General features: G+C 38.8%; 1 protein-coding gene across 1 annotated transcript in view; it reads right to left on the bottom strand.

The window, feature by feature from the left end:
• AATF (apoptosis antagonizing transcription factor) overlaps nucleotides 1-27,375 on the bottom strand; it is a 109,849-nt gene that overhangs the window by 12,698 nt on the left and 69,776 nt on the right. Inside the window, exons 9-11 of the mRNA XM_019028176.4 lie at nucleotides 24,779-24,846; nucleotides 22,829-22,909; nucleotides 12,503-12,574 (exon numbers count right to left, since the gene is read on the bottom strand). Coding sequence (XP_018883721.3) covers nucleotides 12,503-12,574; nucleotides 22,829-22,909; nucleotides 24,779-24,846 — 221 coding nt within the window. The remainder of the gene's footprint in view (nucleotides 1-12,502; nucleotides 12,575-22,828; nucleotides 22,910-24,778; nucleotides 24,847-27,375) is intronic.

Below are 27,375 nucleotides of genomic sequence, written 5' to 3' on the forward strand. Positions count from 1 at the left end.
AAAGAGGCAAGAAACTCATCTTCATCTTATAGGACAGTTGCAAAAATAATCTTGTAAACAGCAAACTGTAAACAAACATACAAGCTGGGGGCCTTTAAAAGCATCTCAGACAGGAAGCCTCTACCCAACTTTTTTTGGGGTTTGCACAGAAATGGCTATGTCTGTATTGCATGCTGAGGGACAGTGGCGTAATACACAGATGTGAAAACACAAAGTTTGTTTATTTAAATAATTATCTGTTAGGGGTTACATTTAAAATACTCCTTCTCAGAAATTAAAAAATTAAAAAGAACATTTTATTCTCAAGAATCCAGTGAACAAGAGGCCTGTTTTCACTATGTAAAAGAAAGAAACCATGGCCCATAAAGAAGGCTTCCCAGGGTGGCACTGCATACGAGCGAGGGCATAAGGTGCTCAGGAATACTGAGTCAGCTGCCGAGCTCAGAGGAGGCCGACAATAACTGGAAAAAGACCTTAAGTGAAGTGTTTTGCAAATACTACAATTGAAATTAAAATATATTATTCCAAATATATGAAAATAAAATCTCGATAATACCAAATACAAGATTACAGTACACACAGGCATACTTCTTTGACTTTTAAGTTAACATACTTAGCAAGAAAAAAACCCCCAATAAGTGTGTCTGTGAACTGTTATACAGTTAACAGTCTAACTGTTTGGGAGGAACAAACAGAATGGGTTCAAAGAAGAAAAAGCCACTTGCTCAGTGGGGGTGGAGAATCTGAAGTCTCCCTAGAAAGGCTGGTGACCTCATGACTGAATATTTCAACAGGAAACAACAGTGAGACGGGGGTGGGAGATGCTGCAGGCTGTGAGCAGAATGAACAGACATGCAGAATAGGGAGTGTGTCCCAGGGATTGCAGGTGTCTGCTCTGGGCAGCACATGGGGTGAAATAGGCGATAAGGAGAGAAAAGTAGCAAGGCAACAAGTCATCAATGGCCTTGACTGGCAGGCTTGAGAGTCTGGGTTTTACGCTAGAGGCAAAGAGTAGCATGTGATATTGGAGGAAGGTGAATCTGGCAATGAAACAGAACTGATGAGAATACAGACTATTGGTTAATATGCTGTTAATGTAATAGTCGATGTGGGAATCAAAAAAAAAAAAAATTTGCCAGGCGCGGTGGCTCACACCTGTAATCCCAGCACTTTGGGAGGCCGAGGTGGGCAGATCATGAGGTCAGGAGATCGAGACCATCCTGGCTAACACAGTGAAACCCCATTTCTACTAAAAATACAAAAAATTAGCCAGGCGTGGTGGTGGGTGCCTGTAGTCCCAGCTACTTGGGAAGCTGAGGCAGAAGAATGGCGTGAACCCGGGAGGTGGAGCTTGCAATGAGCCAAGATGGTACCACTGCACTCCAGCCTGGGTGACAGAGCAAGACTCCGTCTCAAAAAAAAAAAAAAAAAAAAAAATTAAAAGGCCAGGTGCAGTGGTGGCTCATGTCTGTAATCCTAGCACTTTGGGAGGCCGAGGTGGGAGGACTGCTTGAGTCCAGGAGTTCAAGACCAGCTGGGGCAACACAGCAAGACCCCGTCTCTACAGGGAAAAAAAAAAAAAAAAAGCTGGGTGTGGTAGTGTGTGCCTGTAGTCCCAGCTACTTGGGAGGCTGCAGCAGGAGAATCACTAGAGCACAGGAGTTCGAGGCTGCAGTGAGCTATAATTGGGCTACTGTACTCCAGCCTGGGCAACAGAGTAAAACCTTGTCTTTTGTTAAAAAAAGAAAAGAAAAAAAAAAAAAAAGACCTGGACTCAAAAAAAGAGGCAGTAGAAATAAAAAGTGAAGATCATTGAATAATATATTAAAATAATGCTCCCAAGTAGATTGAAAGAAAAAAAATTCAGATGAAATTAAATAAAATATAGGTGAATAATTGTTCTGGGATACAGGAGAGATTGCCTAATCATAAAACAATGAAAAACACCCCCCACAAAAAGGTTCTTATATATTTAATCAGGTTAAAAAGTAAAACTTCTATGTAACCAATAAAAATCATTAATATTGACAGGTAAGCAAAATATGGAAATCTACAAAAACCAGGAAATGTTATATAACCATAAATATAGCCATAATATAGAGAATTCATACAGGAAGAAAATTCATAAAGAAAAGTCAAAACTCAAAAAGAAAATGGGCAAAGGATAGAAAAAACTACAAATGATAGAAATACATGATTAATACTCTTCAAATTTACTATTATAAGAGAAAATAAACATTAGATTATAGCCCACTGCCTACCATATTATATGTCCTCAATAAGGTGTCATTTGTTATGAACTTAAAAACAGTAAGTAACTTTTATATCTAAATAGGAAATATTTTTTAAAAGATAGCTCTCCCGGCCGGGTGCGGTGGCTCACACCTGTAATCCCAGCACTCTGGGAGGCTGAGGCGGGTGGATCACCTGAGGTCAGGAGTTCGCGACCAGCCTGGCCAACATGGCAATACCCCGTCTCTACTAAAAATACAAAATTAGCCGGGTGTAATAGGACATGCCTGTAGTCCCATCTACTTGGGAGGCTGAGGCAGGAGAATCACTTGAACCCAGGAGGCGGACATTGCAGTGAGCCGAGATTGCACCATTGCACTTCAGCCTGGGCGACAGGGCAAGACTCCGTCTCAAAAAAAAAGAAAAAGAAAAAAGAGCTCTCCAGCTTAGCAAAGATAAAATGACATAAGCCTCAGCTGGAAAGAAAAGAGTCATGTAACTTAGTAAAACTCATCAAGAGTCATTAGAAAGTTTAGATATTTGACCCAGAAATCTATTCTAAAGACACAGCAAAACCTAGAACATAGATTTCTGTATATATATGTTCACTGCAGCACTACTTGAAAAGAAAGGCAACTACAAACAACCTAAATGTCCAACAATAATACATATTCCATAATAGATTATAAGGTTATTAAAATGCTTTTAAATATACTTAAGGCATTAAAATGCTTATAAGTTAATCTGAAAAAAGATTCAAACACATATGTATATATCTGTATAAAATACATACACACAAAATTCTATAAGAAAACATGTAAAAGTATTAATAATGTTCTACCCTCAATAGCAGGATGACAAATTTTTCTTTGTCCTTTCTATATTTTTCAAATTTTCTTCCATAAGCATGCACTATTTTTATTATATGGGAAAAAGATACTGTCTCTAAGAAAAGTAGGTGATAGGTGCCTGACTACGGCAGAGAATAGAATTACAAGCATAAACTGACTAAATATACCAGATCAGGATTCAAAGCTAATTATGAGGTCTAAGGTCTTTGTAACCAGAATGATATAACATAAAACCAGGTTTGGGAATCCAGTGATTCACACTAAAATATTAATGACTGACAGGCAAAACCTTCCTGTATAGAAAGCATCTCTTCTATAAAAGAAAGCGTTGGGGGGAAAGCATTTTAATCTAAAGAAGTTTTCCGGCCCCAAATAAGTTTTTGAAAGAGTAGCTAGGGGTGGGGGTGGGGGCCTTCCCTGTGGCACATGATTCCCAAATATTTCTAAAAGCTTGTGAATTTCTTGGCAACAGCAGTGGGGGTTGGGGACCACACTCTTAGATGCACACACCTGTTTTACTACTTACTTGCTGTTCAACTTAGGCAAGTTATTTAATTGTTCCATGCCTTAGTATTCTTATAAAATGCAGATAACATCAATCACTGTTTTTTTTTTTTATGAGGAACAAATGAAAATATATGTGAAGGGCTTAGTGCAATGTCTGGCATATAGTAAACTCTCAGTAAGTGAAATATGATATGATTATTCTATGTTATTTCATTGCCCATCAGACACAGGGGACAGACTTACAATGGATAAATCAGAGCGAAGGATAACTGCGCTTAGAAACAGAAATGGTATCTTAGCAATCGACTGTTGGCTCAGTGCTCACTGTGGGGCACATCAATAACATGATTATGACTAACTAAATTAAGGTGAAAAACTTAGCTGTTGCCTACCCGCTTGCAAGTAACTTGCCAGTTACTTAGCTGTGATTAATACAATATCTGTAAGATATTGCAATATATTTAGAAAGCCAATGATAATAAAAATTAAAAAACAAGTCCTTAAGAGAAACATTTACACACACTTTAAAGAATGTGAAATATCCCTTTGGGAAAAAAAGAGGATTTACAATCCTTTGAAGAAGTGATGAGAATATAAGTGCAGAAATGAGAACTATAGTCAAAAAGGCCCATTTTGAGGAAGGATTTATCTGTTCAGCATCTACAAATCTCTTTCTAGAAGATGTGCTTTTATCACTCTACCTCCTGCTAGGAGCCAAGGCTTCATTTTGACAATGCAAGTTCTCTAGAATAAGAGACTGAACAGTAGCAAATCAGGAAAAATAGAAGAAACAACAACAGTGTTTTTTTTCCAACCCAGTTTTAAAACTCTGGCCCAAGCTTTAGGTTTGAACTTGAGAGTGTTTCCTTTGTCCTTTCTGACATTACTGGCGAAAGAAGGCCCCATGCCCCTATCTCTGTGCTGGACGCCATCCTTAATGATGATATATGCAGGTCTTTTCCCCTCAGCACTGCTGGGGGGTCAAACGTGTGGTGCTACCCACCTGAGAATCAACAAGCAAATTATAAACTGTGTCAATCCGAGTTAATGCAAAGCTGTAATCCTCTTTAACAAGAGATCAAATCACTGCCATGAGTTATGTTCATTCTGTAATCTGATAAGGAAGAGAGGGAACCTCTAATAAAAGTAATGGGAGCCTTTAATGACGCTGGTAAAAGGTAGCCCCAGTTAAAACATCACTCTTGTTCCTGCTGATTAGATCAATGTTGCATATTTGCCTGGGCTTGTCTCACCTGTCAGAATAACCTGTGTCTTTTTAGGAGATAAGAAGCCTCAGAGAAAACATCTGTACTTTAACCATTCTTGCTTGCAAGTTTTTAACCAACAGAAAATGCTCTATGGAGGGTATTTCAGGGGTTATTAGCTGATGTGTTCTCAAATGCTGAGCAAGCTACACCAGAATATCTCACCATGATTCAGTGCATATTCCTATTAAATATAGGTAGGGGGGAGCAAGAAATGGTTTAACTATCTTCTGGGTTACCAACTGGGGGAAAAGAATATCATCAGTAGAGTGGTAGAGTATGCCCATATTTAGGGTGCAGACCCATACACAAAAATGGCAAGCTGAAGATAAATTGCCTGTACAAATTCTATTATACCAAGGCATCTCAAGAACAACGTGGCAGTGATGTTGACAAAGCACTTTACAAGGCTGGATTACATTTGTACATTTCTTTTCTAAAACTCCAGATGTAAAACTCCAGATGTAATGTATTTGGTGCCCAGTACTTATCATTAAAGGATCCTCTCCTTGCTCTTTTTTTAATGCCAGCAGCTTTATAAAACGAGTGGGAAAGGTAGTTTTTTATTTTTGGGGAGAGAACAGGGAGCTAAAATTGAAACTCTTGCTGTACATATTGAGAATTTCTTTAAGTTATTTGCAAAGGAATGGAGTACCTACAAAATGTTAATCTTGCTACCATTTTTGGAATAAGGGGGGGAAATCTATTTAGAAAAATTCAATACCTACACTTTTAACAGACAGTACCAGCATCAAATCTATCTAATATCCTCTCCTTGAAGCAGCATTTAATGCAAGGCAAACACCTATTTTCTTTGGCATGCATCAAGCTGACTGCCATCACCAGACCCTTTCCATCCTGACAGCCAAAACCAATGCCAACAGAGCAGGTTCACATGAATGCCCCTTCCCAAATCTGAGTCAGTGGCCAGTTTTGAGGAACACATCTCTTCCTGTCTCAGGGGTCTCAGTCAGTATTTGTTTGTCTTGTCATACTAGCATTTTACTGACTTACATCCACACAACAAATGACAATTAACTTAGTCTGCCTCAGAGGGTCTGTCAAAAACACAGGCAAAAAGCAGATGCTTATTTCCATAACCCCAAATTCCTTCACTTTGTTAGAACTATAGTGAGAGATCATCTGCATTTATTTTATTTTATTTTCATTTTTGGAATGCTTCTGTATTAGGCCATTCTTGCAGTGCAGTAAAGAAACATTTGAGGCTGGGTAATTTATTGAGACAGGAGGTTTAATTGGCTCACGGTTCTGCAGGCTGTACAGGAAGCATGAACCAGGCATCTGTCCAGCTTCTGATGAGGCCTCTGGAAGCTTACAATCATGGCAGAAGGCGAAGGGGAGCAGACGCCTCACAAGGCCACAGCAGAAGCAAGAGAGAGAGTGGGGACAGGGGAGAAGCCACACACTGCTAAACAACCAGATCTCTCAAGAACTCATTGTTATGAGGACAGCACCAGGGGAATGGTGCTAAACCACTGATGAGAAATCCTCCCCCATGATCCAGTCACCTCCCACCAGGCCCCACCTCCAACACTGGGGATTACATTTCAACATGAGATTTGGCAGGGATGCCAATCCAAACCGTATCAGCATCCAACACTGGCTTTTCTTTTTCTGTATTGATAGATTATATGTGTACTTATTTATGGGGTGCATGTGATATTCTGATATACGCATAGCATGTTCAATGGTCACATCATACTCCCTCTGGTCTAATGGCATGGGGCAGGTGGGATTTCACATTACACAATGTAAGCACTGTTTCTAAAAGGTCCTTGATGAGCTTAGAATAACTTCAATAGAGAAGTGAACAACAGCCCTGCAAATCATGCAAGTAAAGTACTGACCCGCTCTTGCTGGTGATAATACGCTTAGAGGATTCTCTACCAATGAGATGTCAAGCCTTTTCTTCTCAGGCCACTGATAGCTCTGGCTCTACAAAAACAAGTGATCCTTTGCCTCTTAAAGATGACGCTGTCAGCCAGGTATGGTGGCTCACGCCTATAATCCCAGGACTTTGGGAGGCCGAAGCAGGTGGATCATGAGGTCAAGAGATCCAGACCATCCTGGCCAACATGGTGAAACCCCACCTCTATTAAAAATACAAAAATTAGCCAGGGGGTGGGGAGGGGTGGCGGGCGCCTGTAGTCCCAGCTACTCGGGAGGCTGAGGCAGGAGAATCACTTGAACCCAGGAGGTGGAGCTTGCAGTGAGCTGAGATTACCCCACTGCACTACAGCCTGGGTGAGAGAGCGAGACTCTGTCTCAAAAAAAAAAAAAAACAAAAAAAACAAAAAGATGATGCTGTCCTGGGAGCTGAGCTACCCCGTGTCAAGAGCATCAAGGGTTTAGCAAAGCCAGGGATCATTTTTAGGCTTATGGTAACCTCCTCCCTTGCAAGCAAACACATAATACACGGACAAATTGGGCTTTCTTTTGTTTTCTTTCAATATTGGGAATGCTCATCAGGCATGCAATACAAACCATCTGTAACCTCATACTGGAGAAGAGTATAAGATCTACTAGACCAGCACATAGAAAGTATCAGGGGTTGCATAAGATTTCCACTAACAAAGGAGATCCGAAAGCATTAAATCAATATCCAACATCTACCTAGAAGGAAATGCCCCAAAGGGAAATTTGGTAACAACAGGGACACAACTTGGCTACTTTGCATTTTAAAAGGTTTAAAAAAAAAAATAGATCGCTTGAAGAGAAAAATTCTTAGCGTGAGAAAAGAATTTGCATCAGCAGAAATTAACTAAATAGATAACACTACTCAGACCACACAACAGGAGAAACAAAATGAAGATGCCACTATCCTTTCAAAGAGAGCATTTCTTTCTCCACCAGGATATACCACCAGGATAATATCCTGTGTTAAAGATCTCTCTCTCTCCCTTAATGAGCTACGTTCCAGTTTCAATTTTAGTCAACCAGGGGCAAATTTACTGAGTTCAAACTGGAAAAGGGATATGGGGGGGATTCAAGGATACGCAACTGGACACCCCACCAAAACCACTGAGGATTAATCCAATTTAGGCACGTGTGGAAGGGTAAACTGGAACCAATGAGCAACTAAGGAAAAGAAGAGGGTTTCTACTTCCAGATGTGGGTAAGCTAAGAACCATAAGCGGAGGTGCCTCTGGGAACAAGAAGTCAAAAGGGCAGAACATTTTGTTTCATATATTTTACCACAATTAAAATTAGTGGAGTGTGGTGGTGTGCATCTCTTAGTCCCAGCTACTCAAGAGGCTGAGGTGGGAGGATGGCCTGAGCCCAGGAATTGGAGGTTGCAGGGAACTATGATTGCACCACTGCATTCCTGCCCAGAAAATACAGTGAGACCCTGTCTCAAGAAAAAAAAAATTATAAATTCATTGAATGATTTTACTGTGATTATTTAGTTTGGGTCATTTGGATTTTTTATTTTTCTACAAACAATACTGCAATAAAGATCCTTGACACAAATGTATTTGGCAACTATTAAAGACTATCTCCTACAAGTAGATTTTTCTGTGTTAACAGACACATTTAAAAGTCAGAAACAGGGCCAGGCATGGTGGCTCACGCCAGTAATCCCAGCACTTTGGGAGGCTGAGGCAGGTAAATCACCTGAGGTCAGGAATTAGAGACCAGACTGACCAATGGGAGGCTGAGGCAGGAGAACTGCTGAACCCAGGAGGCGGAGATTGCAGTGAGCCAAGATTGCACCACTGCACTCTTGCCTGGGCAACAGAGCAAGACTCCATCTCAAAAAAAAAAAAAAAAAAAAGTTGGAAACACAATGTCAAATAATCCTCCCAAAAGATTTTGCCAATTACATTTCCAAAATGCAAAGGTGCATTTTTCCTTACACCATCAACACTGGGTATTACTAATCCTTTTAATATTTTCCAACTGAATAAGGACAACAAAAAGGAGGGCGGGTGTGCATGGTGGTGCACGCCTGTAGTCCCAGCTACTCGGGAGGCTGAGGCAGGAGAATCGCTTGAACCCAGGAGGTGGAGGTTGCAGTGAGCCCAAATAGTGCCATGGCTCTCCAGCCTGGGTGACAGAGCAAAACTCTGTCTCAAAAAAAAATAATAAAAAGAAATCTCGTTATATTAATTTGCATTTCTTTGATTAGGTTAAAAGTGCTTATGGTTTTTGGCTCTTGAAATTTTTCTTTTTTGATTTTTTTTTTAAATGGAGTCTCATTCTGTCGCCCAGGATGGAGTGCAGTGGCACGATCTCGGCTCACTGCAAGCTCCGCCTCCTGGGTTCACGCCATTCTCCTGCCTCAGCCTCCCAGTAGCTGGGACTACAGGCGCCCACCACCACGCCCGGCTAATTTTTTGTATTTTTAGTAGAAACGGGGTTTCACCGTGTTAGCCAGGATGGTCTTGATCTCCTGACCTCGTGATCCGCCCGCCTCAGCCTCCCAAAGTGCTGGGATTACAGGTGTGAGCCACTGTGCCCGACCTTCTTTTTTGATTTTTAAGTCTGCTTGTTGATATGCTGTGTCCATTACTGTTATTGGGATATTCTTAGAGATTTGTAAAAACTCTTTACATAGTAGAAAAATATGTCATCTGCTGGAATTTTTTTGTTCAAGTTCATCATTTACCTATTAACTTTGTTTTTGATGTCTTTTTCAATGAGACTTTTATGTAGTCAGGTCTATTAATATTTTACCTTTTAGTTTCTGGCCCTGTGGTCATGCTTATAAAGTCCTTCACTACCTTGAAATCATTTAAAAAAATTCTCTATGCCCCCGGCACACCAAGAATGACATACGTATAACTTAGGAAAACCAAAAGTATTTACTTGAGGAAAAGTAGCATGCAGTGATATTAATATTCTAACAATTATGAAAGCTTCCTATTTGTGGTGTACAAATGGGACACAAAATAGAATGGTACTAGATTACTTCCACTTTTGTTTTTCCACTAAAGAAAAACAAAGGAGGATAAGCTATTACTACTTCCTTCTTACTTAAGATAAAGTTAACAATACCTACTGGCTCTAAAAATTTTGATACTAGGAGAGAGAGCTAGTGCCTATTTACTGTACCCATAGTTAATGTGGCCTATTCAAACCATAAAGCATGAGCAGTTGATATGGACACGTCTCCCTATCCTTAGGAAACACAATGAGAATGGTGCGCACTTTGGTAAAAACAAATGTTCAGTTCTCCAGCTACAAGACTATATTATTCCATTCCTTAAGTAGCTAAACCAGCTGGAGAACAATGCTGGTAATTAGGAATCAGTCCACAAGGGATAGCCCTTTCTCCTTATAAATGTCACAAGGACTGTCACCCAGCAAACACATTCCTAACCCCTTCTCCCTTGCTTGCTCTACCTGGAGTGGCAACGTAACACAGTTCTGGCCAATGAAATACAAAAAGTTTGCTGAAGGGAATTCTGGGGAAGGTTTTACTTTTCTGATTAAAAACAAACAGGTATGGCTGGCACAGCTCTTTCCTCTTCTTCCTGCCTTGAATGCATGTTTGATGGCGTTAAGTTGCAACAGCCATCTTGGGACCACAGGGGAAAGACCAAGAGATGTTGGCCCTAACACCACCGAGAAGCAAAAGCCATGGACAACAATTGCCTACCACCCCTAGAATTATCCTGTCACAAAGATGAACTTCCATTTCCTTATGCCTCTGTAGTCAGGTTTTATATTTTTTATAGGCCATACCCAAATTAATCCTAATAGAGTCATTTTCAAATAATTTTTATGTCTAGCAAATAGTAGACCTTCAAAAATTAGGAGTTAATATTGGTAAGATTCTGGAAAAACTAAGTACACCTCAAGGGATTCAAGTAAAATTCCAACTAAGAATGGCATAAAGTTGATTTCTGAATGATTTCATAGTACTATGATCAAAAGATACCACTAATATCTAAACCAGATTTCATTTTATGCCTGGGATAATAACGTAACCTTAAAGGGTTTGGTTTAATTTTCAAAATCTAGTTTTGCTTTCTTCTTGATATAATTTTTTCACGGCATCCTGACAGGGAATCTAAGATGCACTCACTTTACTCTGCAATTTTTAAACAGACTGGATCCAGAAATGAACAAAAAACCACGGCCATATCTAGACATTCACTAGCAAAGCACAGGATAGCAGATGTGGTCACAAAGCCAGACACAACTGTACTCAGAACCATCCATAGGCTGTTTTGTGCTCAAAGTACTGAATAAACCAAATAAAAAATAATAATAGTATTTGTCAAAATTTGCAGATCTCATACTTTCAGACAAGGAGGGGAAAATCTGATGGCATTTGGTAGCAAACAAAATACTCTAAAATAAAAAGGTTATATGTAGTTTGAGGGATAAAACTGGCAAAAACCACCTGTGCCTATGTTATGACCAATAATTTCACTTGGTAAATATGTTTAAAAATGCTTCTCATAGCATTATTTACAATGATGACAATTAAAAGCCATTGAAATGTCCAACAATCAGTGAATGGCTAAATAAATATTATAACAATATTATTTGGTCATTGAAAAATTTTAATTAGTTTAACGACATGAAAATGCTCTCAGTATATAAAACATTTCCTGAATATAATTTCAATATAAAAAAGAAAAACAGGAAAATACTGAAAGGGAACTTACAAAAACTGAAATGAAATGCTGTAAGATGTTAAAAGTGCCTGTCTTCTGTGTATGTGTGAGTGTATATACATACACTTCCTGTCTCTGCTGACAGGTCTAGAAATAGCAATACTCACTAACAAGGAGCACCCCTAGTACCTAGATCTTGGTTTCTAAATACCACAATCCACTAAACAGAACCAGGGCTCCTTCAAGAAAGACTGATTTCAGGGCTGGAAGATGCAAAGTCTAAGATGAGCATTAAACATCTTCTTGTGCCAGAAAGTAAGGAAGTACTCAAAGAATGACTGAAGACAACTTTGAAGGACACAAGCCAGTTTGACGGCACTTCCACTATCTGGGACAATTTTAACATCAAAATAAACATAACTCATTGAATAAAATAGTAAAACATGAGTCCATACTGATATAAATGAATAAATAAATGGTAAATAAATGAGGGAGAAGAAGCAGCTCTTCATTATAGAATGCCAATTAATAGATACAGAAGAAACTGTTATTTTAAAAAGGTTATCCCTGAACAGTAATATTATGAGCATACACTTTTTTTCTGTATTTCTCTCTTGTTTCAGCTTTATAAAATAAACATATACATCTTTTGTAAAAACACTCACAATTCCCAACGAATACAACATATGCACATCTCCAGAGCACTCACTAGAGCCACTTTCAAAAGGAAAGCATACGCACAACAGCCCCAAGTACCAACGGCAAGAACATGGGCCACCTGCCCTGTCCTAGAGAGCTCACATGTCCCAGGGCACTGGGCCAAAGTTCAAAACAAACAGGAAAAACAAACAAACCACCAAAGGCAGCACTGAAATTTATGCAAGTTTTTGGTTTGGTTTTATAGTAATTATGAGGGTGAAGAGATGTGACCCTTACTGTGATGCCAATGACAAATGGTTAACTGATAAGAAGAAATGGAAAGGGCGAAGGCTGTAGAGCAGGTCAATATCAGGCTGTCATGAAGCCATTTGAGACACATAATTAATCTATTACTCACCTGGCATCATCATTCATTGTAGTATGGTCAATAGGTGCCATGAAACTCAGTAGCTTGCTAAGGACATGAAACCTAAATAAAGCAGGAAGCAAACAGGCAGCAACATTAGTAACTATTAACCTAGGAGAGGAAACACATTCAGTGAGTTAACAAACTCCAGAACTGATCACTGGAACATCTGGCTACAAAGTGGGATAGGGAAAAATTCATAGGCACTTACCACCGTCACTGGGATGACCAACTACAGTCATCCCACGGTATCTGTGGAGGAATGGTTCCAGGACTCCCTATGGATACAAAAATCCACGGATGCTCAAGTTCCTTATATAAAATGGCATAGTATTTGCATGTAATCTACACACATGCTCCCATATACTTAACTCATCTCTAGATTACTTAAAATACTTAACGCAATGTAAATGCTACGTAAATAGTTGTACAATGTATTGTTCAGGGAATAATGATGAGAAAAAAGTCTGCACTTGTTCACAGGTACAGACACAACGCTCCTTTCCCCATGCCTGAATATTTTCAATCCGTGGTTGGTTGAATCCACGGATGTGGAACTCACAAATATGTAGGGCTGACTGTACATTTTTCCCTTTTTCCCTAATGCTACAGGAGAAAAGTCTGATAACAGCATACTGTAAATGACAATTCAACACAGATTCGTTTATAGCACAGCCCCCAAAAAAGAATAGGTACACTTGTGCTTTTGAGCAATATACAACCCTTAAACATTATTACAGACTAAAGACAATGAGGAATTGACTACCTCATTTTCTTCCTCTACATATATCTTAAGCATTTTTCATTTTAATAGATGTCACAAAAGCCATCTACTGGCAGCAGCACAGGTAGTGGTATAGTATCTGAATGCAACACCTCACCAACACCACACACACTGCCACTGGTTTCCCAAGGCAGAAAAGGGGTCTGCAATTCCACGTCATCTCCATGCACTAGATCCAGGGGGTCTTTCATTTCCCCCACCTTTAAATGGAGAAACACAACTGAATTCACAGTAAGTTTGATTCCTAGGTCTTCAGTCTAGGTACTATGGAAGTTTAAGTTGTATCACCTACATTTCCCACCAAATGGAAAAAAAAAATATTTTGTATGATGTGTTTGAGATGCTCTAGAAAATATATGACCTTATACAGACCAAATCATACCAAAGATAATTCAAAGGGGTATCCTTTTCTACTCATTATGATGTGCCCTCTCTATATACATAAAATAAAATTCTAACCCAAAAAACTCTACTAGGGCAAAACACTATCCATAAAACAAAATGTGGTATTTTCATGTATTTAATACACAATATTTTAAAGTTTTAGGAACATTTTTACACATATCAAATAATTTAATTATTTATTATATCACCCACAGCTCAGCCTCCCAAAGGTAATTCTTTATTTCAACAAATGAATTTTACAAGAATAATACTGGTTAAGATTTTTCCTATTATACAAGTAATAGTGGCAGGGTGTGGTGGCTCATGCCTGTAATCTCAGCACTTGGGGAGGCTCAGGCAGAAGGATTGCTTGAGGCTAGGAGTTCAAAACCACCCTGGACAACATAGTAAGACCCTGTCTATACCCCCACACCAACCCAGAAAAAAAGTAATACAAAAGGTATAAAATACTGAAAATTGAAAAAAAACCAAACCACACAGAAAACACATACAGTTGGCCTGGCGCAGTGGCTCATGCCTTTAACCTGAGCACTTTGAGAGGCCAGGCAGAAGATCACCTGAGCCCAGGAGTTCAAGACCAGCCTGGGCAACATAGCAAGACCCCATCTCTACAAAAAGTAAAAACAACTGGCCAGGCATGGTGGCTCACGCCTGTAATCCCAGGACTTTGGGAGGCTGAGGGGGGCAGATCACCTGAGGTCAGGAGTTCAAGACCAGCCTGGCCAACAAGTTGAAACCCCATCTCTACTAAAAATACAAAAATTAGCCGGGTGTGGTGGCACATGCCTGTAATCCCAGTAAATAGGGAGGCTGAGGCAGGAGAAACCCTTGAACCCGGGAGATGGAGGATGCAGTGAATCGAGATTATGTCACTGCACTCCAGCCTGGGCGACAGAGAGAGATTTTGTTTCAAAAATAAAACAAACAAAACCCAAAAAGTAAAAAAAACTGGCTGGGTGCAGTGGCTCATGCCTGTAATCCCAACACTTTAGAAGCCTGAGGCGGGTGGATCACCTGAGGTCAGGAGTTTAAGACCAGCCTGGCCTGCTAACACGGCAAAACCCTGTCTCTACTAAAAATACAAAAATTAGCCGGGCGTGGTGGTGTATGCCTGTAATCCCAGCTACTCGGGAGGCTGAGGGAGGAGAATCGCTTGAGCCCAGGAGGCAGAGGGTGCAGTGAGCCGAGATCAGGCCACTGCACTCCAGCCTGGGTGACAGAGCAAGACTCTGTCTCAAAAAAATAAATAAGTAAAATAAAAAAGTAAGAAAACTAGCCAGGCACGGTGGCATGTGCCTGTATTCCCAGCTACTCGGGAGGCTGAGGTAGAAGGATTGCTTAAGCCTAGGAGGTTGAGACTGCAGTGAGCCCTCCGGTCTGGGCTTTGTAGCTCAGGCTGGAGTGCAGTGGTGTGATCATGGCTCACTACAGAGTATGAGCTTATCTAAAAAACAAACAAACAAAAAATCCCACACACAATCCTTCTACCTATAGACAATTGTTGTTACGTTTGTTTCACATAATGATCCTTTTATATATATATATTCATACAATTTTGAATGAATTCTTTTCTCACCTAGCCTTATAAGCAATGTCCCATAAACAATTTATAAATAGCTGCATATAACCGTAGGAACAGAAGTACCCTATTTTCATATTTTTGAACACATACATTGCTTCTAATTCTTCACTTTTTGTTGTTGTTGTTGTTGTTGACACAGGGTCTCACTGTCACCCAGGCTGGAATGGAGTGGTGCTATCTCGGCTCACTGCAACCTCTGACTCGCAGGTTCAGGCCATCCTCCCACCTCAGCCTCCTGAGTAGCTGGAACTACAGGAGTGTACCACCATGCCCAGCTAATATGTGTATTTTTAGTAGAGATGGGGTTTCACTATGTTGCCCAGGCTGGTCTAGAACTCCTGGACTCGAGTGATCCACCTGTGTTGGCCTCCAAAAGTGCTGGGATTACAAGCGTGAGCCACCATGCCCAGTCTAATTCTTCACTTTTTATAAAATGATAAAAGGCCTCTATGTATCCTTGTTTTTTTGTTGGTGATGTTTTATTTTGTTTTTTGAGATAGGGTCTTGCTTTGTTGCTCAGGCTGGAGTGCAGTATGCGATCACGGCTCACTACAGCCTTGACCTCCCAGGCTCAGGCCATCCCCCCACCTCTGCCTCCCAGCCCCGACCACCACCAAGGAGCTGGGACTAGAGGTGTGCGCCACCATGCCTGGCTAATTTTTAAATTTTTTTTTTTTTGGTAGAGAGAGGGTCTTGCTATGTTGTCCAGGCTGGTCTCAAATTCCTAAACTCAAGTGATCCTCCCACCTCAGTCTCCCAAAGTGCTGGAATTACAAGCATAAGCCACTGAGCCTGGCCAATACATAACTCTTAGATGTGAAATTGCTGAATTGAAAGGTATGTATATGTAAACTTGACTGAGTCAAAATGCCCTCCCAAAAGTTATGTCAATGTATGAGCATAAATATTTATATAACCTTTTTATTTAAATATAAACCAAAAATACTGTTAATTAAATATATCTTTTAATGTCCTTAGGCCTCACTAAACTTCAGTGTCCATCTGAAAGTATGATTACTATTCTTGGCTGTGTCCACAGATGGCTTTAATTCATTTTCTGGACAAAGACTATGAACTGTACCCTACAGTTGTGTTATGCAATACAGTAGCTACTAGCCACACGTGGCTACTGTGCATTTGAAATGGGGCTAGTCTGAATTGAGATGTACTGTAATTAAGTATAATATACAAACGAGATTCTGAAGACTTGGGACAAAAAAAATACATATCACTAATAATTCTTAAAATAGTAAATTGTTGAAATAATATTTTTATATATTGGGTTAAATGAAATGTCACTAAAATTAAGTTCATCTTTTTCTTTTTACTTTTTCAATGTCGCTACTAGAACATTTAAAATTGCATAATACATATTAATATTTTTATTAGATGGTACTGCTCTGTAGAATATCTTTACATTTAATACAATATAGATAATAACTATTAACTACATGATGAAATACAGGCTTTAGGAAGAAATCAGATTAAAGACCATTTAGTAATCTGTACTTAGCATCTAATCTCAGTGCCACTGAAAATGGGTGTATGTTTTAATATTAAATCACCTTTTACCAACCATACTAAGAAAAGACAAATATTATTTTGTTGTGGAAGAACAGACCAACACAGTAAGACGTCATATTATTAAAGGCTTGGGAGTTTGATCCATTTACATTATGATTTCTGATTAAATCATAACTAAATCCACTTATATGTAATGCTGAGTAGAATACTGACAATCAATAATTATAATTACTGTATTTCCAAAAACCAAAATATTTGTTTTTTTAAAAAACGTTATTTTCTAGCATCCAATTAGCAAGTCTGACCAGGCTGTACCATTTAAACTAATGAAGTGTTACTATTTAAACTGTTTCCAGAAGGTAATGTTAATCTTTGCTACAACATTTCTGGAAGTCTTACATATACAACCCTATCACAAACAAGGAGCAAAAATTGCTCAATGGTGGGACCTACTATCAGTGATGACAGCTGGCATACACTGTCTGTTCTTGAAGTTTAACTCAAGAAAGTTGTTTATAATATTCTCATCTAGCCTGGGAGGCCACTTGGTTTAACCCCTTAGGAAAGGATGCTAAGGTGGCCAAGATGTCATTCTGGTGCCTGTATAGGGTTGGTCCTGCCAGTGAAACAACTCAAGATCCAGAGATTAGAAGAACAGGCTCTGGAATCAGACCAATTAGTTCAAATCCCAGTTTGCTACTTACTATGTAACACTGGGGATGTTACGTCACATGAATTAGCTCATTTAGTCTGCATAACCACCCTATGAAATTGTCACTTCTATGATTATACTCCTTTCACAGATGAGGAAATTGAAGCACAGAGATGTAAAGTAATTTGTTCAAAGTCTCAAGGCCGGGAAATGGAAAAGTCAGCTTTCAAACCCAGGCAGTTTGGCTCCAGAGCTTATGCTCTTTCTGCCTCCGCATGTAAACTGCTTAGCAGTGCCTGACCTGGGATTTCTGGAGATGTTAGTTGTTATGCTATTGCTATGAGTAAAGATTACTCTCTGATTCTGACCACATCCTCACATTTATGGTCTCAAGATGAGCCAGGTGAGTACAGATGACAAAACCAAAACCAATTCAACACACATGAACTTACATTAAAAACTTTTTGTTCTGTAATAAGTTTAGGCTTCTAAGACCCCACATTACACCTTGCTGTGATGTCTCCTTAGTCTCCTGCAATCTGTGACAGTTCCTCAGTCCTTGTTTTATCATTACTTTGACACGTGATAAGTACTGGTCATTTATTTGGTAAAGTGTCTCACAATGTGGATTTGTATGCTGTTTTATGATGACATTAAGGTTAGGCATTGTTTTGCAAGAATACCACAGAAATGATGTTGTATCTTTCTACTGAAGAACAGGGGGTATAGATATGTCTTTTTACTGGTGCTGTTCATCTTGAACACTTGGTTAAGGTGGCATCTGCTAGATTATTGCAAAGCCACTATGTTTCTCTTTGTAATGGACAAATATCTTGGGGGAGATGCTTAGAGACCAAATAAATACAGTTTCTCCTCAAATTTTTGCCCATTGATTTTAGCATCTATTGTGGACCTTGCCTGCAAAAATTATTACTGTGGGGCTTCCCTGGTGGTGGTTTTCTATTTCTCTCATTCCCTTTACAACTGGATTCCAAAAGGCTTTTATGAAACAAACTAATCAAGATAGTAAAAGTTTACACAGAAATTCTAGAGGCCTTTCAAGTATGGAAAGTTTTAGTTTGCGGTTTCTGGAATTCTTCAGTAACCAAAGGCATTTCATGTGAAGAAATGTGATCACAAATGAAACGATGCTGCCCTTTTGTGATTTCTCTGAGGCACCAGGCGCTCCTGACCCCTTACTAAACACTGTCCTGTATTCACCGCTGTCGTAACCTCCTCCTGCCCTCCTCCCTCAATGGCCACTGTTCCTCAGCATTCTTTATGGGCTCCTCTTACTCTATTTTACGTATGTTGACATTCTTCAGGATTCTACTCTTGTCACTCTGTATTCTTGTCACACCATACCCTCCCTGGGTAAACAGCAATTAAGCTGTTGCCAAACTATCAACTAATAAATACCCACATCCTCCTCTCGACTGAAAAATATCTCAACTTGGATTTCTGAAGGTTGTGTCAAACTTCAACATATTCAGAAACTGAATCCACTCCCTCCCTCAAAAAACAACAACAAAAAAGATGTTCTCCTTGCAGCCTCTCTCTTATACATATCAATGATTACTACCAAGACCTATCTAGTTCCCTGAAACTCTGGGAGTCATTCCAACCTTCTCACTTTCCTTTACCTCTTCATGTGTGGCCACTCTTAAGTAAGAACTACTCACCTGTATAAATGTCTCTCAATCCGTCATCTCCTATTCCTTCCAGGCCTTGCTCTCATAACTTTCTAGTCCTTTATAGAAAATCTCCTACAATTATCTTTTTTTTTTTTGAGACAGGGTCTCGCTCTGTGACTCAGGCTGGAGTGCAGTGGCATGATCTCCGCTCACTGAAACCTCTGCCTCTCTGGTTCAAACGATTCTCCTGCCTCAGCCTCCCGAGTAGCTGGGACTATAGGCACATGCTACCATACCTGGCTAATTTTTGTATTTTTAGTAGAGACGGGGTTTCACCATGTTGGCCAGGCTGGTCTCAAACTTCTGACCTCAAGCCATCCACCTGCCTCAGCCTCCCAAAGTGCTGGGATTACAGGTGTGAGCCACTGCGCCCAGCCAATTATCTTTCTAAAATGTGAATGTGATGACAATATTCCTCTGCCTAAAATCTTTCAATGACTCACTACAGTCTACAGAATAAAGCCCAAAATTCTTAACGTGGCCATGATCTAGCACTCACCCATGCATGCAGCCTTATCTCCTGCCATTCTCTCATATTCACTTTTGGTGCTGGCATAGGCCAGTTGGTCCTGCCAGTGAAACAACTCAACAGCCAGAGGTTAGAAGAACAGGCTCTGGAATCAGACCAATTAGTTCAAATTCCAGTTTGCTACAAAAGTCTCTGCCAAAACAAATTAATTACAGTTCCCAAAATGGGTCCCAGACTCTCTCAAGCTTACAAACCTTTTTGTACACATTCTCTTTGTCTTTCACTGGGCAAACGCCTACTAATCTCTCAAGGCTCAGTGAGGAAGTCGTCTTGTGCAAGTCTTCCTGAGCAGTCTGCATCCCTCAAGGGTGGAGCAGGATTATTTCTACTGCTACACCTCCCACACAGCACCTCAGTCGGCTAGGGTCTGCCATCCTCTCCAGACCAGTTGGCTCTCTGATGCTGTGGGGTCAGCATCCACAGATTTAATCAACCATGGATCAAAAATACTTAAGACATAAATGATTGTGTCTATATTGAATATGTCTCAATTTTTTTCTTATTATTCTAAACAGTGTAGTGTAATAGTTATTTACATGGCGTTCATATTGAACTAGGTATTATAAGTAATCTAGAGATGATTTAAAGTATAGGGAGGATGTGTGTAGGTTATATGCAAATACTATGCCACTTTATACAAGGAACTTGAGCATTGTGGATTTTGGTATCTGCAGGGGTGGGGGTGTGGGGCTGTTTGTGCGTCCTGGAACCAATCCTCCACAGATAGCACAGATGACTGTGTATGCTCCCTGAGGGCAGACTGGGTCTTAACTACCACCTAATGACCATCTTCTTAGAAGGTGAAGGATACTAAAACCACTTACTATGTTTTCATGTTTAACTCTGTTTAAAAAGAATGTCTCTTGCCAGAATAAGATTTTACTGCCTCTGGATATGAGAATGTGGGGATCTCCACTGCTATCAAAATGCTGCAAAAGCAAAGGTATCTAATTGCATTGACACATACCTGTAATGAACAGTTTAATGAAGCTAGTTGAATTCATTAATATAAAAAGCAGTTGCTATTAAAACAAAATCCTGGTTTTTTCCTTTCAAACTGATATATTGAACATTTTTGAATGCCTACTATGTACCAGATATTTACACATGATTTCATTTAATTCCCATACCAAATCCCCAAAGCAGGGATTATTACCTCCACTTAGTAAATGAGAAAAGTGAGGCCCAGAGAATAAAGAACAACCAAAATCATATCACCAGACAGAGTCAGGGTTTGAACGCAAGTCTTGTGATTTGAAATCCTAAGCTCTTCCTTCTAGAGAACATTTATGTCCTCATAAAATTACAATTTTAAAAGTACAGTATTGGAGAAAAATTTGATCCCAAAAATAAAAAATAAGATAATCATTCAGCCTAGTCACCTATGAAGTACTATTAGTAACATTTTTCTTTAAATCCTTGAAGGGGGCTGGGAGGAGACAGGTATGGAAGAGACGTGTCAGTAAACAAATAAATGAACACTAGGAAAAGAGACTGACCCAACCTTGGAATACTGATAGCAATAATAATGACAGTAATAATGGCAACAAACACTTGTACAGTGCTTAACTATGTACCTGGCACTATTCTAAGAGCCATACATACCCTATTCATTTAATCATCACAGCAACCATTTAAGGCTGATATATTATCATATCCATTTTACAGATGAAGAAACTAGCACAGAGTTTAAGGGTCTTGCCCAAAGTAACTACTAATCAATGTCAAAGCTGGGATTCAAACTCAGGCAGTCTGGGTCTTACGTCCATGCTCTTCACCTCTAAAAATGAACCTAGAGAACTATGAAGATTCGGAAATTTCAAGGCATAAAAAGAGGTAAACAAATTATAACAATTTAACCTGAGATTTTAAAAAAGTGACCCTAAATCAAAGGACGATACTTTGCAAAGCTGTTGATACTGTGTACTTCTGCAAAGTTAAAGAAAAATCAGCATTTCCTGATGAGTTGTGTTAAATACTAAAACAAGTTCATTAAAGTAATTGAGAAATCTACTTCTCTGAAGATCTTTAAAAATCAGATAGACCCACATTTGTCTAAAGGGAATTTAATGATAGGCAGGTTCTAATAAGGATGTGGGTTTAACTACCTGCCTAAAACTATCCTAACACAAGTTTAAGATTTTCTCTCAGTGTGCACCTGAATTACAGGTAGTTTGACACTGAGGCTTTGTGTGATGACACTGTGTTTCTCTCACACACACACACACACACACACACACGACAGTTACCAAGACTAAAAGTATAGCGAGGTCAATTTCCACTCTTGCTACTTCTTTTATCTGTACCCTTATAAAACTCCTTAAAGAGCTCACAGGGGAGGATTTTCCTAAAGTCAGAAATTGCTCTATTTTCTCATAAACATTTTATTTCTCTTCTCATTTAATAACTTTGTTAACATTCCCTGTGGTCCTTCACTTATATCTTTTTAGCATACTGTGTGCACATATGGCATCATAAAAATGGACCAATAAGACAATAACATTTTTATATTTATTATTATTATTATTATTTTAGATGGAGTCTCGCTCTGTCACTCAGGCTGGAGTGCAGTGGCATGATCTTGGCTCACTGCAGCCTCCGCCTACCGGGTTCAAGTGATTCTACTGCCTCAGCCTCTTGAGTAGCTGGGACTATAGGCACCCGCCACCACACCCGGCTAATTTTTGTATTTTTAGTAGAGATGGGGTTTCACCACGTTGGCCAGGATGGTCTTGATCTCCTGACCTCAAGTGATCTGCCCACCTCGGCCTCCCAAAGCGCTGGGAGTACAGGTGTGAGCCACCACACCTGGCCATAACATTTTTATATTATTGTATAGAAATTAATTGTTAAAGTTAATATAATTTCAACTATTTTACTTTTGTTTTCTTATTTTTTCTCTTTCAAGGGAATGCATATATTATTTCACCCATCTATTCACAACAGTAGCACAAAAGTCAATGAAACTATATTTCCATTTTAGAATAAGAAAAACTGAGTTGCAATAAACCTTCAAATATTGTTTATTTTTCTGATCCTTAAAAACAGAATCATCAGAAGAAAAAGAAAAATGACATAACAGCCAGAATGCAAGAGAAGAGATACATATACAATATATGTTGACATTTTTTCCGAAAAGTAACTCACCGAAGTTTCCTGCCTTTGCTGGCTTTCCTATCTACTTTTTTGTGGATTTTGCTTCGTAACTTCTGGATCGCAAGCCACTGCCTGGAAAATTCACAAGCAATGTTATGCATCATCACTAACAGAAATAGTTATACATATTGACAAATTGGAATTATTCTAACAACCCTGCAGAAAGAAATCATCAACCTACATCAAGTTCCTCAAGCTAGTCTGGGGCCAAACTGACTAATCAATTGAACGGGATTTGTGCAATGGTAAAAAACAAACGGCAGCTGGGAAATTCTACAGCAAATTTGGTTCACAATGCTCCTTAGTATTTGGAGTTGCTGTGACAAGCACTAAATCTACCAGTCTGCAGGCAAACCCATCACATTTAGTAGAGCTGCTTGGGTTTTCTTTTAATGTTTTAGCTATGCAGCATGTTCTGTTACTAATGTTGCAACTGCTGGCTAGTTTGAATGCATGAATTTTTAAAATCTAACTTTCCCTTTGGTAATCCTCCAGTGCTTTTTCTTGTGCTTTCCAATTTTTGCTAATTTTTAAATAATTATCCACTACTGATACTAGTTTTTAATTGTTTTAAATTGTTTAAATTGTTTAATTGTTTTAAATTGTTAATTTTCATTTCATCTATAAATATTTCAGTACGTGTTGCTATACAAGAGAAGCGATAAGGACTCTTCTCCCCTCAATATAATCTCAATACCATTACCACATCTAAAAAAAAAAGTCAACAATAATTCTTTATTATCAAATATTCAGTCAGTCTTCACATTTCCTGGAATGTCTCAATTTTACAGTTGGCTTGTTTGGATCAGAATCCAAACAAGATTCACATATTCTGCAGTCATTTTAGATAACAAGGAATTAATTTTTCAATAAGGGATACTAGGCTAAGAAAATCTTCATAAATTGCTCATATGGACTAAAGTGAAAAAAAGAAAAAGAAGGAGAAACAGCAGCAGCAGCTAGTCATCCTACCTGATTTATACAACGAAAATTCAACACCAGAAAAAAAAAATCTAGGGAAATCCAATTACTGTAATCTTAATATAATCTTAATTACCATAATCTATTTTATTGTAAAGTCAGATAAATGTACAATATAATCACCACTTAAATGCAATTTGCTCTATCACATTAAATTTATAGCGAACAGCTCTCTATAACATTCCAGAGATAAACGAAATATCAACATCCTACCCTAAAATTCAAATAATATTTTACTTAAATAAAATTGTTTCATCAACACAAATTTTTCACTGCTTTCTCGAATGGCTGCTCTGCCTAGAATCCCATTCTGGCACTTGCAGCTTTTGTTTCCTTTCATGCTTTTGCAAATTATGGCTCATGGCTATTTAAATGTACACTATTCATTAGGTAGCACTCTAAATGCCCTTTTTATTTTCCAACCACAGGATGAAGCATACACACAAGGGCCTTCCTTCACTACTTTACATTCTGCCCTGACATCTGGGTAATGCTGCCACGTTCCACTTCTAATTGTGCTGAAGCTTTTACTGAAGAGGTGGAGGTCTAAATTAGGGCAGACTCTAACAAAGCAGATTCGACTGAGAGCAAAGAACCTGTTGTGCGCAGTGCCATGTTCTGACAGCTGAGAGCTCACATTTGGGTGGCTGCTTTGTATCCACTGGTCAACAGATTGATATGGATACAATCACAATGCAAAACCAGGGAGCAAAGAGCATAAGAAAGACTTTGGAAAACAAACTCTAAAAACAAACACATAGGTGTTTTATAATTTCTTTACAAATTGCACTTTAGGCAATGTAGGGTAAACAATTAGTCACATTTTCTTTCTAGCTCTTACTTGCTTAACTTCAATAATTATAGGACCACTCACTGCTTTGCAGGTAGAATTAAAGGGACTCAAGGGGAGAAACTATTACATAGGCTGCTTGCATGAACAGAAAGCTGTATCTAGATTACCTTCCCATGGCCACCTGATCGTTGGGATCCAAGGAGCTGGTCTTCCGTTCTATGAGTTCTCGAAGGAGCTAGGGGAAAAAGGAAAGCAACGAATTTATTTATCATCTTCCAGTACAACTGACTTTAAAAGGGCAGAGAAGGAATTCTGAATGGCATAGTGACAGCTCTAAAACTACAATCAATAAGGGACAACCCAGTGGCAAGAGCATTACTGAATTCCCATTAACGCTTTCATAGTTATATATCTTTTAAAAGGTGGCTATAGCAGTAGCTGAGAACAGAAGTCCATTTGGAAGACTTATTGTACCGCAGTTCATTTCAAATAGATCAATGAGTGTGCAACATTCCCTTCATTATTTTTATGATTAGTTTTGTCCACTCCATTGATATCAATGGAGAATCTTTAAAAGGTCAGGTGGGAAGGGCCGTGTGGCAAAAAGGGAAATGCATCAGCTTCTCACCAACAGGATAATGGTGCAAGGTTAACTTCTGAACTATAACCTCTAACAGTCAGGAAGGTCTTCCTCAGGCAAAAAGCCTTTACTGTATGTAATTAAAAGTGTGGGCATCGGCCTCTTGTTTTCCACAGCTGCTACTCTACCATGCTTGCTATTAAGTGATTTAGCCACACATGATACCAACACATTCATAGCCACACAAATTTTAAGAGGGAATCTAAAGAAAGTCATTTGCATACTGCAAATATACCACAGAGGATTAGTCTCTCATCCCATACAATTAACTCCATGGGAGTTATTCTAAATGACTCTCTTACTGTCATTTTAAGCCTGACTCCTCTGCACCCAGTTGAAATCTACATCTGTACCTTTCATACAGACTTAAGAATCTGCACTGAATCTTAAAGTCCTGGGCGAAGAGAAGCAATGGTTTTAAAAGTTAAACACTAAGGGAGAAAAACCCTGAATTACGATAATAGAACTACAAGTGCTATACGCAGAGAAAGAGAAACAGAGATTAAAATTCCAAAAATCTTCTGAGAGAAATTTAAAGAAGACGCTAAGATAAACTAGTTCTGCTAATCATCTGTCAATAATCCAGGTTTGGCCTTAAAACTTGTTTCTTCATAAAAATTAGCAATGATTTTGTAGGTGAGGCATGGTGGCAATAGAGATATTTCATCAAATCAAATAGCTGAAGCCTGTGGGCTTCAGTGGTTCAAATGAAGAAAGAGAAATAAATTCCTCTGAAAGCAGATCTCTTTCTAATTTCATATGTTTATGTAAGTAGGCACTGGAAGAAGTAAAACAAATTTATAAAAAATATTCACTTCCAAAAGATGAATCTTTATTGCAAAAGGGAAAAGGATATCTCAATTGCAATTAGAAAACCTCCCATGATGTTTTTTCATTTGCTTATTTTGGACATTATTACTACAGCAATTATGTTTAAGAATGCAGGGACCAGAAGCCGCTGGTTTTATTATCACTAGAAAACAGCAAGCTATTTCTCTACCCTGTTTATCTGATTGATTCCCAACATCTTTCTGGCAGCCAATCTATCAGTTTATCTCTCCTACTTCATCACAGTCACTTCTGGCAGCTAAATACAAGATCCAAATCCAGTGTTACACAGACATACGACACAGTAAACCTATGTAACACTGCTGCTGTGTAAACAGCTGCCCTTAAGGCTAAGCAGAAATGGGCTTCTGGTTCCTAGTCAATATTCTGTCAAAAGCAAGGAGTAGGGGGAGTGAGGGGGAGTGGTTAATAATAATAAAGAAGAAGAAATAAAAGAGAAAGAAAAATAAAAAGGAAGGAAAATAACAGAATAACTGCATTTCATTGCCCTTACCTCATTCCAGCCATACAAAAGATTACAACAACCATTCCTGGTTTTCCTAATTTTCTCAGATCCCTTGAGACTGGGCAATCAGGGTCACCAGGGAGCAAGTGCTCATGGAAGGCTGCCCCAGCACAACAGGGTGATCCTTGGGAAGAATATGCCCTTGACAAAGGCTGGAAATTGGAGCTCCCCACTGCAGTGGTCTCTGCAATTCCAACACCAAGTTGGTGCAGCATTTACTTTCAAACACTTTGTGTACTATACATATTCTGAGCTGCATTTTTGCACACAAGTGCTTTGCATGACTATTTTTACTCATTCATGACTTGGAAGATTGTTTTATTGGTCTATCTAGCTAGGTCTAGTTTATTCAGTCCAATATTTCAGAAGATTCTGTTGTGTCCATGGTAAGAAAAAGAAAGCAACAACAACAAAAAATACAGTTAAACAAATGATTCCCGTGGCTATTACTATTTTCCCGAAGCTACCACTATCACTGGGTTTAAATTTAATTAGAAAATTGCTTTCAAAACAGTCGCTAAAAAAAAAAAAAAAGAGATTTGAGATATTGGCTGAAGAATTCAATTTTACTTCTGATTTTAATTTGTATAGCTTTAACTTTACAAATAAACCTTTCTACTAAAATTCAAGTTTCTGTTACAATTATTAGAGCTTTTTATTTCAACAATGATAATATAGTATTTGTAGTAATTTTCTATGTGATTTGGAAAATGGAGAGAGATAAAATGTTTTTGCTCTAGTCTGTTAAAATTCCTCCAGATAATCAATTC

Source organism: Gorilla gorilla, chromosome 4, assembly GCF_029281585.2.
Source record: "Gorilla gorilla gorilla isolate KB3781 chromosome 4, NHGRI_mGorGor1-v2.1_pri, whole genome shotgun sequence".
Classification (NCBI taxonomy): domain Eukaryota; kingdom Metazoa; phylum Chordata; class Mammalia; order Primates; family Hominidae; genus Gorilla; species Gorilla gorilla.